We start from the raw sequence: 15,566 nt of genomic DNA, 5'->3' as shown, positions 1-15,566 counted from the left end.
AAACAAGTCCTGAAACCATCCCCCACCCCAGCCTGTGCCTGGTAAAATGAAGTGATCTCACCTGTTTTTAGTTACGTAACTAATTGATATTACAAACTCGAACGTAGGTATATTGGGCCCTGAGACCAGAATGTATTGGACCCCCCCCCCCCCTCCGCATATAAATATATAATAATATATGGGCTGCCGTGCATTGCGAGAGAAGATTTCATTGAGGGTTTCTGAGACATTTCTGTGACTGTTACTGTAGTCTTTTCGGAATATGTAACCAATAACAGATGTTGAATTCAGAATAGTGTTGTAATCGTTAAAAAGAGGTCCTCCTATGAGGTCTGTAAAGAAAAGACAAGGCCCATTGCTCAAGGAAATTTAGCTTTTTGATTAGGCAGCAATCCCTATCCCCAGCTTCACAGTCTTGATCAGAGCCTCTGTAAGAAAGGCCCTGCCCCTACAGCACTGTTGCTAGGAGACAGCAACACAGGGAGAGGGAGAGTGGCTTCCACAGCAGCTGTCTTTTAGGGAGCTCAGCCCACACACAGTGCCAGGTTTGGACTTCTGTCATTTTTTCGTTACCAGTAAGATTTAGATACAGTTGTAACAGAGCCAAGTCAAATTTAGTTTTCTTGGATGTGTTTTAAATACAAGTTTTTCGAGCATCAATGTCAGCTAGATGTTGAAAATAGAACAACATGTTGAGTTTGTGACAATGTTTTTTTTGCTCGGGCTAATCTGGATTAACAGAGAAAGTCTTTTTGACGTCAAATAAACAATAACAGTTTACTGATATAAGATTTCTTTACTGTAGTAGGCTTACATTTTATATGCTACAACGTAGTTCTGACCTTAGAATAGGTATTATAACAATGTAACATACTGTACAGTATACTATTCATATAATAAATATACATTTTGTTTAGTCAAACATTGCAAAGATACAGCCATTCCAGTTGTTGCTGTTTCATGCTCCTTAGTTTGGGATGTCCCTTAGTCAGTGTCCCTCCGCCATAAAAACCCACATCATTATAAATCAATGTCCACATTTCTCGTACGCCTTTGTTTGTTGGTGTTCGTATGGGCATCCACGTCTACACCTACATAGACAACTGGCTGGTACGGGCTCCCTCCAGGAAAAAGGCGCTTCCCCTTTTTCAGGTCCTGGGCTATTGGTCAACAAAGAAAAATCATCTCTATCCCCTGCAGTCTCTGGTCTTCTTGGGGGTCCAGTTCAAATCACACATGAAGCGTGTATTTCACAGAGAAGAGGGTGGCGACATTCCGTTAGCTGGCAGGTCACTTGCTCAAAATAGGAGCCAGTAGCACAGCAGTTGCTGAGGCTCATGGCAGCAGGAGTCTACCTGGTAAGGGACACAAAACTTCACATGAGACGTACACAAAGGTGTCTCCTTTCTTCCTGGAACCCCACCATTCCATATTCCCTCTGCATCTCTGGGAGCTGCAGTAGAAGCCAGATGGTTGTGACTTTCACATCGGGAACACCAAGTGGGGACTTCCCAGTTCTGATCCTTTATTGAGATGAAAAAACTGACAAATCATTAATAAAAGTAAAGTTAAACACAAAAATCTAACTGTACTATGTGTTATTTGTGGAAAAGTTCTAAGGGTTATATACAGTTGTATGCAAAAGTTTGGGCACCCCTGGAAAAAATGTATGTTACAATGAATATTTCAGTGAACAGACGTTGACCTGACGTCTACATGGTACATAGTTAAACATGACACCTTTCTGCAAATTTTAATACAGGATTACAATTTATGTGCATTTATTTCATATTGAAAATAATAAACAAAAGTGAACATGGTGCATATAAAAGTATGGGCACCCTTTTGGACTATTCTTGATTACTTCTTAAAAATACTAAAGCCCACAAAAATTGATTCACTCGTTAGGGCTTCAGTTAGTCAGGTGAAGTCAATTACAGTGTTGAACTGTTACTCTGAAGTAACTTCATACCTTCTAATCTGTCAGACGCTGATGGTTGTTCTGCCTTTCAACAACCATGGGCTCCGCTAAGCAGATGTCTGAGGACTTGAAAATAAGATAATTGACTTTCACAAAACAGGAGGAAACTATAAAAAAACTCTCAACACTTCCAGCTAGCAATTTCAACGGTCGGAAACATTGTCAAGAAATGGAAGTTAAATGGAACAGGTAAGTCAAGGCCAGATCTGGAAGACCAAGAAAAATATCACATAGACTTGCCTGAAAACTGATCAGATCTGCACAACAGAACCCACAGGTCACTGCAAAGGACCTTCAGAACAGTTTAGCTGACACTGCAGTAGTTGTTCACAGGTCCACAGTACAGCGTACCTTACACAACAAGGATCTGCATGGGAGAGTTGTCAGAAGGAAGCCTTTTCTACGACCTCATCACAAAAGTCAGCGTCTAAAGTATGCAAAAGAAAACCTTAACAAGCCTGAAGCCTTTTGGAACAATGTGCTTTGAACTGATGAAACGCAAATTGAACTGTTTGGCCACAACCAAAGAAGGTACATTTGGAGAAAAAAAGGGTGAAGCATTTCGAGAAAAGAACACCTTGCCAACTGTTAAGAACGGGGGTGGCTCTGTTATGCTTTGGGGTTGTATGGCAGCCAGTGGAACCGAAAATATTGTGCGGGTGGAAGGAAGAATGGATTCAACTAAATATCAACAAATCCTAGAAGCTAATGTCCTAAAGTCAGTCATGACACTGAAGCTGAAAAGAGATTGGATATTTCAGCAAGACAATGATCCAAAACATACCTCAAAATCAACCATGAAATATTTAAAGAAAGAAGGAGAAAGGTTTTGGAATGACCGTCACAGTCCCCAGACTTGAATATTATTGTAAATCTGTGGGGAGATCTCAAACATGCAGTGCATGCAAGGAGACCTAAGAATCTTTCTGAGCTGGAAGAGTGGGAAAAAATTCCAAAGGCAAGTATAGAAAGACTCTTAGCTGGCTACAGAAAATGTTTGGAAGCAGTTATATCTGCCGAAGGAGGTGTTACCAAGTACTAAGTGACAGGGTGCCCAAACCTGTGCACGCACCATGTTCACTTTTGTTTATTATTTTGAATCTGTAATAAATGCAAATAAATAGTAATCCTGTATTAAAATTTGCATAAAGGTGTCATGATTAACTTTGTACCATGTAGAGGTCAGGTCAACTTCTGTTCACTTAAAGATTCATTGTAACATACATTTTTTCCAGGGGTGCCCAAACTTTTGCATACAACTGTATATATTTACAAATAATATCAATAATACCCCCTGTTAGCAGACCCCTTAGTGGGTCTCCTTTCCTCACAGTATGTAATATTTTCTAATCTGCATTTCAAGGGTGGAGTCATATTGCAGAGCGAATAAATGCAACTGGTAATTTGCTCTGATTTTGGTTAATAAGGGAATCTGACTTCTTTACAAGAGCTTATACATTTATATATGCAAGATTGTCCAGTCAGTTGAAGTGCATTTGTTACTTTACAGTAGTTTGGTGTGTGTTTATATGTTTATTGCACTCCCTTTGGGAATGTACACTGTATTAATTTCAACTTGTAGCTCAGAAGTAAGGGTTGCGAAACACAATTCCAGGAACAAACATAGCCTTCAGTATAGTGTGGCACTTAAAGTAGTTCGTGCTGTGTGGGTATTTCATAGTATCACACGGCAATAGTGTTTCTTTATTTATTTCTGGTCATAGTGAAGTGTAACACGTAATAGAGGTGAATGCCAGTTCTTTCACTTGGGTGCAATATGGACGCTTCCCTACTGAGGTGGAGAACACACTTGGCAGAAGCTCAGGTTCAGGGCACTTGGTCACCAAAACACAGACACCTTCACATAAATCATATGGAGCATTTAGCTTCTACCTGGCACTGAAACACTTTGCCCCAGTTTTAAAACAAAGGGGAAGTACTAGTTCTCACCGACAACAACATGGCTGTAAAATACATCAATCACCAGGAAGGCACAAAGTCTGGAAATGGTGTGGGGTACAGGACAATCCAGGCAACCTACTTACCCGGACTCGACAACACCATAGCAGACCAACTCAGAAAAGAAATTGTCTCCCACCCGTGGCAGATCTGTCCAGATGTTTTGCACTGGGTATTCAACAAGCTAGGCCATCCAGAAGCAGACCTCTTTGCCACAGCAGACAACGCAGGTGCTTTTCTTTTTCTTCCACTTCTATGGTCATGGTCAACTGGCCTAATGTATGCATACCTGCCCCTGCCACTAATCCCCATTAGTGGTCAGGAAGGTAAGCAGAGACCAAGCCAGTCTCGTCCTAATAGCCCCTTACTTGCCCAAGAGGTTTTGTTTCTCAGAGATCCTGGAAATGCCTGTAGCGAAGCCTCTGCACCTACCAGTGAGCCGTGATGTGCTGTCCTAGAACAACAGGAAGATGCTCTGCCACAATCCTTCATTGCTGCGAGTGGCTGCTTGGAGAGTGAATGGTAGCCCCTGAAGAGCCAGGGGCTATCAGAAAATATTAACTAATATTTTGCTTGCTTCAAAGAAAAAATCTACTTTCCAGGCCTAGACAGGCAAATTTGAAAGAAGTTGTACGATTGAGTTCGATTTGGATCATGTCATGTTTGCTGATCATACGACCCTCGATTGTCAGACCATAAGGATAATTGTGTATCTTTTTTTAGCTCACAAACCTAGGGCAAACAGCCAAACAGCCAATTTCAAACTGGATCCCATCCTGTATTGAGTTCTATTACAGCCTCAAAAAGAAACCAGACCTATCAAAGTCCAGTCAGCGGAGTGGCTACTACATGGGCACAAACAAAGTCTGCCCCAATTCAGGACATCTGCAATGCTGCTACCTGGGCCTCCTTCGAGACCTTTATTAAACATTTATAGCTTGGATGTATCTTGCTCTCGGCCTACTTTTACTCACTCTGCATTACCTGTGGTTTCGAGGTAAGAAAGTGAAGATTGCCTGTAATATGGTTTCTTCGTAGGATGATGAACTCCACACACCTATATCCTAACCTCCATTAACACATTTTTTCCTTGTTTTTATGGAGCCAAAACATAAGAGATTGGTTTTGTTTCTCCTGACCCAAGCAACATGGAGACCAAGAATTCATTTTGTGTGTAGAGCTCATCATCCTACAAAGAAACCATATTACAGGCAATCTTCGGATTCTGTTTTCTAGCCAAAGTAAGACAAAATCTTAGGGTTTTTTTTGTTTGTTTGTTTGTTTGTTTTTAAGTTGTAGCAATGTCTTTCTAATATCAATATTTTTCTTAAGTGTTAGCTGCAGTTCCTGTTTAAAAGTTGCTAGTGCCACATGATTTGAAACACAATCTGGCGTACAGCCATGGTGTTTTAGTTTTAAAGAAAAACACACCACCTGGCAGTTCTTTGGGGGATTTTTCACAAGTGCAGTTGACACATGATTTAAAAAAGTTTCCGCAGCCACTGACCAGTAACCCAGGGCGCACTGCAGTATTACGCATCACAACTGCTACAATGCTGAAGAGGTTTTCCATGGAACCCACAGTATAGGAGGTTACATAGATCACTTATTCAGTTGTAGTGAGACTTGGTTGGGACATTTTTAAGCACAAGCATTAGATTTCTAATTTGGTATTTACAGTTGAGATGGGGTGTGTAGGGCACTGACTTACACTTGAGCATTGCATGTAATTATCAAGCCAGCATGAACACTGTTGCCATCCCAGAATGTCTTTGTAGTGACTGCCTCAGATTGATTTAGTCTTCCACATGTGTGAACAGTTGGCCTGTCATTTAACCTGAGTAGTGATTTATACGGGTATTAAAAAAAACAAAAAAAGAACCCCAGTTTTATAATATGTATCTGAAGGTAAGAGTAGTAAAATGGATTTGAAAACCTTTGGGACTACACCTGTTGTCCTGCTCTTTGTATTGATGTTGCTGTAACATTTGAAATGCTGTCTTTACAGGTTCTCCTCCTTAAACACCTGTTTAGACCTCATTAAAAGGTGTACATCATTCTTTGGGTCACTACCTTCATTCAGCAAGATATTTCAGCCAATAAGAGACCTTCTTACAAAACACCTCCCTACAGCAAACTATCCTACCCAGCTACAGGTAAATAATGCTTAAATGCAACACTGTTAATGTAGTATGTGAACCAAGCATCCCCCACCCCCAGCTTGCTTGCCAGTTATGTACGAACTAGAAGTACTAGTGTTTTGAATTTATATTCAGTGCCTATAGAAAGTCTACACCCCCTTGAACTTTTTTACATTTTGTTGTCAGTGCCTCAGAGTTTCATGCATTTTAAATGAGGATTTTTTCCCCACACTGTTAAGGGGAAAAAGTTTTTATTGAGAAATTATATATTAAAAATACAAAACTGAAAGATCATAATTGGATAAGTCTCCCCCCCACCCCGAGTTAATACTTGGTGGAAGCACATTTTGGCAGCAATTACAGCTGTGAGTCTGTTGGATAGGTCTATACCAACTTTGCACACCTAGATTTGGCAATATTTGACCAACTTCTTTATAAAACTGTTCAAGCTCTGTCAAGTACCTTGGCAGTCTTCAAGTTATGCCACAAATTTTCGATTGGATTTAGGTCGGGGCTCTGACTGGGCCACTCAAGGACATTTACCTTTTTGTTCCTTCGCCACTCCAGTGCAGCTTTGGCTGTGTGCTTTGGGTCATTGTCATGCTGAAAGGTGAACTTCCATCCCAGTTTCAGCTTTCTTGCAGAGGGCAGCAGGTTTTCTTCAAGGACTTCTCTAAACTTTGCTCCATTGATTTTCCCTTCTATCCTGACAAGTGCCCCAGTCCCTGCTGATGAGAAACATCCCCATAACATGATACAGCCACCACCATGCTTCACAGTAGAGATGGTGTTCTTTGGGTGATGCGCTGTGTTGGTTTTGCGCGAAACAAAACGCTTTGCATTTAGGCCAAAAAGTTCCATTTTAGTTTCGTCAGACCACAAAACTTTTTGCCACATGGCTACAGAATCTCCTGAGTGTTTTTTTTGCATAATTCAAACGGGATTCAAGGTGGACTTTCTTGAGTAATGGCTTCCTTCTTGCCACCCTACCATACAGGCCAGATTTGTGGAGTGCTTTGGATATTGTTGTCACATGCACACTTTGACCAGTCTTGGCTATAAAAGCCTGTAGCTCTTGCAAAGTTGCCGTTGGCCTCTTGTTAACCTGTCTGATCAGTCTCCTTGCTCGGTCATCCAGTTTGGAGGGACAGCCTGATCTAGGCAGGGTCTTGGTGGTGCCATACACCTTCCACTTCTTAATAATCGTATTGACCATGCTCCATGGGATATTCAAGGCCTTTGATTCTTTTTTTTTTATACCCACCCCCTGATCTGTGCCTTTTCAACAACTTAGTCCCAGAGTTCTTTTGAAAGGGCCTTGGTGCTCATGTTTGAGTCTTTGCTATTACAAGGGGTGGACACTTATCCAGCCAAGCTATTTCAGTTTTTTATTTTTAATACGTTTTCTTTGAATTTCTAGAATATTTTTTTCACTTGGAAGTTGTGGGGTAGGATGTGTAGATAATAATATATATATATATATATATATATATATATATATATATATATATATATATATATATATTTTAATGCATTTTAATTCCAGGCTATAAGGCGACAAAAGGTTTAAATATTGGTTTAGAAAGTGTAGATTTTAAAGGCATAGACTTTCTATAGGCACTGTAAATTTTATAAATCCCGTATTCTTCAAAAATGGCCTTGTGTCTACAAGTATAGTGATGCGTGTATTAGAATCGGCAACAAAAGACTTGACCCAAACAGGAACGTGACTGACTGACTTCCCAAGAAAAGACAACGTTACTGCCCAATCTCAACCATCCATGGCATACAGGCAGCCATTTTCAAAGAAGTGTAAGTCATTGTCTGGGAGATACCATGTAACAAAGAGGACCCCTCCAACTCAGGATGATGACTAGGAGAAATGTGTTGTTGTTACAGGCATGTTAATATATTAATATGCAACATGCTTTAACAATATGCCTAATATAGGGCCCAGTGAAATACTATTTTTGTGCTTTTGGATTTATTTATTGATTTAAAATTTAAAAAAATTAAAAAAAAAATTAAAAAAAAGTAATTTGTTGTTTCTGTTGTTTTGATACAGTGACAGTAATTAAGTAGCCTAACAATTGTGTGTGACAGAAGTAATCAGGTAATTGAAATAGGCATCCCCATCTGTATCTGTGTGTTTATTTAATTCTTGAAAACCTTAATTATAAATTAATAAAGCACATAACCAGAGATGTTAATATAATGTAATTGATATGCTTCCAAAGTCTCTTCAGCTTTACCCTTCCAAATGCTGTGCCATAGTAGAATATCTGTACTGGCTGTGCTCTTACTCAGTATTTCTGCGCATGCACCACAATACGGGACTGTGATGAGAAGGTAGCATTTTTCATAATTACGTACAGTCATAATTTGCCAATGTTGACGTTTGATCGAGACCTTGGGCAAAAGTAAAGTGTGGTGGATTTTTTTTAACATTGCAAAAATCTGCAAAATTTTACACTTGGTATAAAAAAAATTCTCCCATAACCCTTTGCGCACAGCATAACAAAAGTAAAGGGGGAGTTTGAGTATCTTTGTATATAGAATATCTATGGTCTCTGCATCTCTTTGCAACGACCAGCAATGTAGTTAATGCCCGCTCTGCAGCACAGTAGCAATGCCTGCCCTGTACTGTACAAAATGCATGTACATTTTAAGTTTCACAGTTTCCCTTCAAACATTTTCCCCTTTTTTTCATGCAGAAATGGATTCTGCATTATTCTTTTGATTCGATCCGTGTTCTCATTAACACAGATTTCATAGTTGTCTTCTAATAGATTTAACCAAGGCAACTGAAGTTATTACAATAAATAATATTATAGCTCATAATTGGAACTGTAAACTTTTTGTGTAAATCATGATTTGTTGAGTTTAGACTATTGCACCAAAGTTTGAAAAAACATTGAGCTTCTTTTTTGCAGTGTGGCTTGAAACATTTGCATGATAAAACGCAGCAAGTTTGGGATTACAAAAAGTCAGGTTAAGAATAGTCTTTGGATTTAACTTTAGTGAATCAGAACTTGTTTCATGTGAAGCACACTTCAAATAGATATCATGATACACCAGTGAAGCACACTTCAAATAGATGCCGTGCTACACCGGTGAAGCACACTTTTCATACAGGTATCGTGCTACACCGGTGAAGCACACTTCATACAGATGTTGTGCAACACCGGTGAAGCACACTTTTCATACAGATATCGTGCTACACCGGTGACGCACACTTTTACAGCCACTGAAGCACTTGAGAAATTCCTTTCCAGCTTGAATTGTTGCAGCTGTCACATATTGATGGACAATACTAATTAGGCTGAGTTAGTTCACACTGGGGGATAAGATCTGTAGCTCGAGACATGGAATTCCCATAGTGGGTAATTGCTAAGCATTTCTTTTGGGATGTCCTTTTAACTGTGAAATGAAAAACAGTTCTGTTCTATCACTTGTCCTGGTAGATTTACTGTAGTGATGGTTCTGTATAAAACTGCAATAACAATGCTCTTCACATGAAAACATTATCCCACCCTTTATTTTTACAAATGGAGACTGCTTGCCATGATGTCCTTGTGGTTTCCAAAAAAAACATGTTTGTATACTAGCATCAATAGCTCCCATTATAAACATAATACACTGTGTCCTAAAGGATGGATGGATATATATATATATATATATATATATATATATATATATATATATATATATATATATATATATATATATATTTATTTATTTATTTCAATATTTCAGTATGGCACCATTTTTTTTAAATTGTGTTTTTTGTATTTCAATGTCAAATACAGACTAATATTCAGTTGAGGTTAAGGTAACGTTTTAAAAATGAAAGGTGCACCTCACCAGGAAGGATACTGCTATTTGCAATATGTTCTGTTTAGAAGATTGATTTCTCACCGGTGATTTTGTTGTCAATTTTGTTGCATATTTTAGGAGCTTCGTCAGGAAATTCTGCAAGCTGTCGAGGACAAAACGACATCTCATGTACCGCTAGTGTTTGAAAAAAAGAAGCCTGTTCCTCTTAAATTGTATACACCCAAAATTATGGAAATGTAAGTAACCAGAATTTGAAAATGATCAAATGCACAAATAGGTTTGTTTTAATTCAACCCTGTTAGAAGGCTGAGGTACAATATGTGGAACATTCAAACTAAGGGTAAGAAAAACAACCAAAATTAATCCAGTAATTGTGTTTTATGTTTTAGTTTTAGCTAGACAGCAGTTTTCAAAAACAGCACCTGGTCTATATTAATGAGAAAACAACAATGGGTCTGCATACAGCCTCCGTTAATGAGAAAATAGGTCCCTGTACCAAGTGTAAGAACACCAGCATATGTTTAGGTCCTAGGCACGTAATGAATTGGCATAATGAATTTGCCTTGTGAGTGAATTTGTTTTGTTTTGTTTCTGAAAAAAAAAAAAACTGTGGCATCATTTATAAAAATGGTTTTAAGCCTGCTTCTCTTGTAACACTTGTTAAATTCTTTCAGACTGGACTATGGGAAAAGACGTGGAGGAACCAAAGAGGAACGAGAGCGGCAGAGGCTGATCCATAAACACAAGAAGGAGTTTAAGGGTGCCATTCGAGAAATCCGAAAAGATTCACAGTTTTTGGCGAGGGAAAAACTTTCTGAAATTATGACAAGGTAGTTAATGTTTTTATCTTATAAATTTTCAACAGACACAAATACATGTTGCATATGTACTAGAGTACCTATTCATCCCCCATTTCATAATTACTGAAATAATTCAGTAATCAAATCCTAATGTGCACTTTTTTCTCTTTTAATATTCTTTCAAAAAATAGTTTTTTCAAAGGCAAAATATGCCTGTGGCTGTCTAAGTGGCAAGTGGAAAAAGAGTTCTGTCTGATGTGTGGGATTTCTTATATATAAAAAAACAGAAGATCAACACAGCTACCCGGCCCCCTCTTTTAAAATGTTTTCGACATCAAGAAGTAAACCGAGCCCATATTAGGATGCACACGCAACCCAAACTGCCAAATAGTGATCTCTGCTGAAAGGTGCTGTTTCCGATTTGGGAAACGAGTCAGAACTGGGGTTTGTTTCTGTCTGATAAAGATGCAGGTAGGTCACTCCGAAATGTCTCATGTTTTTCAACACTGTCCCAACTTGCATTGGAAATGTTTTATAGGCCTGGGCAATTCACTGACAAGAAGACAGAACTTTTAATTGTAACGCCACTCAATTGCACTGATTTATTTCAGCCCACAGAGGGGCGGTTGTCCATGGCTTGGGTACCGGCAACGGTAAACAAGACCACGGTTATACCAGTCCATTGCAGGTGCTCTGGAAATAAGAAATCGCAAAGGACAAAAGGCGAAAGAAAAAGGAAAAATAAAACACAGTAATAAAACTACAAAACAAAGATGCTGCACTCTGCAGCGTTCACCCCGACCGCCACTGCTCGTACATCCCGGGTCTCCGTCCTGCGCTCATGCATTCCCTCACTACCCCAAACAATAATAGGGGTCTGCCCAAGTTTTTCCCCCGCTGTGAAAATAATATTTTTTTTCTTTTTTCTGTAATCATTTATTTATTTCACTCGTTCTTTTCCGGCCATGCTCATTTCGTCTCCGAGGGGGGCAGAGCCGAGGGAACCCCAGAGCATCATTTTATCAGTGCAGTAACCCCCCAAAGCCCGCCACTTAGAGGGGGAAAACCCACACACCCTCTTTCCCACCTCTTCGTGTGAATGCCGTGACTGACAGGCGGATATTGCAAGGCTGCTGCCCTCTTCCCACAGCACTGTGAATGCACCCAGAGAGTCGGCGCAGGTCTCCCCTGTTACAGGCCTATTTTTCTGTTATGTGGAAAGAAAAAAAAAGACCAAACATACATCACCCCCTGTTCAGATTGTTTTTATTTGGTGTTTATTCAGGACACCAAATTTGACATTTTTTAACCTGCTTGTTCAGCTAAAAAAAAAAAAAAAAAAAAAAAGAAAAAAAAGGCATACTTAAACCTCAGTAATGCTATTTTATGAAAATGTGTCTTTCTTCGCAATAAATACTGTGGATAAACAACAGTGACGAAAACAACAAAAAAATAACACAGGATGTCTACTTTTTGTACTGATTTTGCCTAAAATACACATACGAAAAAATGTTTTACTTAAGCTACTGTATGGTATATTTTGTAGTTAATTCAGTGAGGTAAAGTAGGGCCTTCCCAACCCATACCTGTGTAAGGATGGCACAGTTATGATTTTCCCAAACAAACTGACGTTTTCATAAAATTCCAAACCGAATTATACCAACAACAGATAAAACGGAACCAAAACTGAAACCGAATTCTTTGCACAATGAGAAGGCATTCAGAGTTTCGGCATGTAAACCGTTCATATTAATATAGTACTATATAAATGAAATGTTACGGCAATACTTACCTGATTGATTCAGGTTTCTAAAATGGTTTGTTGATGAAAGTTGCTGTTGCTTGTACTACAGTAGCAGGCATGTGCAAAAAGCTGAAGCTGGAAGTTGCTGAGTCAGTGTCATCTGTTAAATTACTCTGTGTAGACCTAATTTAGACATAATAAATTAAATAAATCTGTTAAATGCAAAAGTGTTGAAAGACAATAAAATGGGAATTGAGGTCCTGAACCTTTGTGAAACTGGAATAAGCAGGTAGTAAACTGAGTGAAGCTGTATAACTAGCAAAACAGATGCTGCATGGACCAACTGGATGATCGTAATTTGAGGAAGACCGTGCTTACTAAACACCTGAATTCAAAGGGGTGTTGTAACCTACCGCTTGGAGTCTTAGTGCAAATCTAGATACTTTTAAATTAGATGCTTCTGTGACCAGGTCAGTTAGTTTTTATTAAGGAAGCTTAATTTAATGTGCCTGTTTTGAAATTAGTTTTAGTTTTGTCTGAAACTGTCTGCATATTGATTGAATTAAAGTCTTACGGTCTCGTCAATAGGGTCATATGTATTTATAGTATCAGGCTATAATAATCCAGCATACTTGATGATCATTTTGCATATGTTTTTGGGAGGCTGGTGCCAGGCCTCAGTACTAGCTTTAGTTTTTTGCAAATATAAATCTCGATGACATTTTAAATTAGAAGTTTCCTCATCAGAAACTATTTTAAAATGCTGCACAACAACTGTCGCTTTGAAGCCAAGATGTTTATTAAATAATTTCAGTTTCAAAAACCACGAGCTGCAGTTCAACTAGGATGTGATTTGTACATGATTTGCCACTTCCTAACGACCAAAAGCAATGTGTGTTATCCCTTGTGGCCAACTAGTGACAGGTCTTAGACGGATAATGTAAATCATTCATTAAATGCAGACACTCTTCTAAACCTGGGAATCTCAGTCATTTATATTCAAAGATCAGGTTCCTTCAAACTCTTTCTTGAGACCTATATATATTCGTATGAGCTTAACATGCAGCCTACAGCACTCAGTATTCCCAGGTGGTCTCCCATCCAAGTACTAACCAAGCCCAACGTTGCTTTGCTTAAGCACTGCATAGTAAGTTCGATTTGAAGAGCATTTGGCCGTCAGAGACATTGCCCATGGGTCACTACAAGGAAGTAGCTCTTCTTGACCCCCTTTCATGAGACCTGAAAATAGCAAATAAAATAGGACACTTCATCTTGGTCATTTTAATATCTTTTGTTTCCATTTAGCTGAACAAAAAGTATTATATACTTACGGCTTCTGTGTTCCTTAATTCCTTTTTTTTTTTTTTTTTTTTTTTTTTTTTAGCTATTTGAGTTTTACGTAGATACCCAGAAATTATTTTTTTTTTTTACAGTATTGTAAATCTCGAAAAACTACTCGCTTCTAAATCTTTTGTAGTCATCTTTGTATTACTTTAGTATAAATACATGTTAATTTGGATTAATATGTTGTTTTTCTGACTTTATGTGAACGAAAAGACACGCATTGCCCATTTTCCCATTGGAAATAGTGATATTTTGAAATATCACTGTCCTGGTCACAAAAGCAAAGTTTGTGGGGAATAATAGCCATGTGCTATACTTTTGAGACATAAGCAATTAGGAAATAACACTTACTACCCAGGAACAAAAAAAAAAAAAAAAAAAAAAAAATTGTTACACTGTGTTATCGATTTATGTTTGAACATAATTCTTGGGGTTTGAGTCTCTGCAGAAAAACCCCATCATATGTCATGCTCTACTATAGAATACAACAAACATGTTGGCATTCTATATTTATGTTCATGTGTTTATTTTTTTTGTTACACAGTGTTATATGGACTAAGTCTTGACCTTGGAATTGAGACACCAATCCTGTTTCTGTTAAGCTGTTATTGTCAATCTCTGCTAAGCTTACAGTGTAGGTGGCGTCTACAGTATGATTTTTGACTCTGCTTCAGAGCTAACCTTTGAAGGAAGGTACTGCTGTGTATGTATTTCAGAATTTGTAATTTTGTGTTTACTATGCCACAGGGATGCTGAGCGGAAGAGAAAGGTGAAGGAGCTGTTTGGAAGTCTGGCTACACAAGAGGGGGAGTGGAAGGCTCTGAAGAAAATGAAGATGAAACGCTGATGAGGAGGAGGATCAGGGGTCCTTTTAAATAAGGCTACAGTCAGTCTGCAGCATCAGTGCTGCTCAGTTCAAAGACTGAGAAAGTTGCTGTGCTATGAGGAAAATGCCAGCTTTGAAATGCTGCAAGTTAGAACTGCATTCCTTTTTCAACTGCTATTCTTTTGTTGTCTACCTACCTGTGTTATTAAATGAATATTGGTATACAAAAAAAACCCATGTTGATTATTTTGTCCTTTTTGTTCTGTACTCTGAATTGTACATTAAAAAAAGCATTTAGAGTAAAGATGAACCCCTAATCTGCAGCACCACTTTCTGTGTTGAAAACTGTACATTACCTAGTAGCATCAATTATACATAGGCATTTGTGTTAGATGAGTGCTTTAGGGGTACATTGATGTAGGTATTATATTGAAGACATTGAAAGACTAATGTCAATGTTTGTTCCTGAATTAATTTATTTTAGTAATCATTCAGTAATGCACCTGATAAATAGCATGTACATACACTTTTCAAATGTGGCTTTTAGGAACTCAGCAATTGAGATGGATCTAAGCATTTTCCAACCCTAGTCGCATGACCTGAGAGATTTGACACTTTTTTTTTTTTTTTTTTTTTTTTTTTTTTTTTTAAATCGCAAAACGTCCCATATGGATTTTGTTCAAATGCACAGGATAGTTAGGTTATGACACAGTGATGAATCTCAAAGTTTTGTAGAGATTTTTTGACTTAAGGAAATGGCTGCAATTTCGCTTCCTTTGTACTGTATACATAGAGCCCCTTGTTTTTCACAAACACAAAATAGCACTAAATAAAATGAAATGCAGCGTATAAAAAGTCATTATAAAGCAAACCTAGAATTACAGTTTTAAATTGGGAGGTTTATACAAAAAATACTTGCAATCAGTTCTTAAGG

At 38.3% G+C, this 15,566-nt stretch overlaps 1 protein-coding gene across 1 annotated transcript in view; it reads left to right on the top strand.

The window, feature by feature from the left end:
• Nucleotides 1–14,962, top strand: part of nop14 (NOP14 nucleolar protein homolog (yeast)) — a 44,454-nt gene extending 29,492 nt beyond the window's left edge. The window contains exons 16-19 of the mRNA XM_041257232.1: nucleotides 5,949–6,096; nucleotides 10,036–10,154; nucleotides 10,593–10,748; nucleotides 14,554–14,962. Of these exons, the coding sequence (XP_041113166.1) occupies nucleotides 5,949–6,096; nucleotides 10,036–10,154; nucleotides 10,593–10,748; nucleotides 14,554–14,653 (523 nt within the window). The 3' untranslated portion in view covers nucleotides 14,654–14,962. The remainder of the gene's footprint in view (nucleotides 1–5,948; nucleotides 6,097–10,035; nucleotides 10,155–10,592; nucleotides 10,749–14,553) is intronic.
• The last annotated feature ends 604 nt before the right edge of the window (nucleotides 14,963–15,566 follow it).

This window comes from Polyodon spathula, chromosome 1 (assembly GCF_017654505.1).
Source record: "Polyodon spathula isolate WHYD16114869_AA chromosome 1, ASM1765450v1, whole genome shotgun sequence".
Lineage (NCBI taxonomy): Eukaryota > Metazoa > Chordata > Actinopteri > Acipenseriformes > Polyodontidae > Polyodon > Polyodon spathula.
The sequence above is the reverse complement of the archived record's forward strand: the minus strand, read 5'-3'. Positions and strand labels throughout refer to the sequence as shown.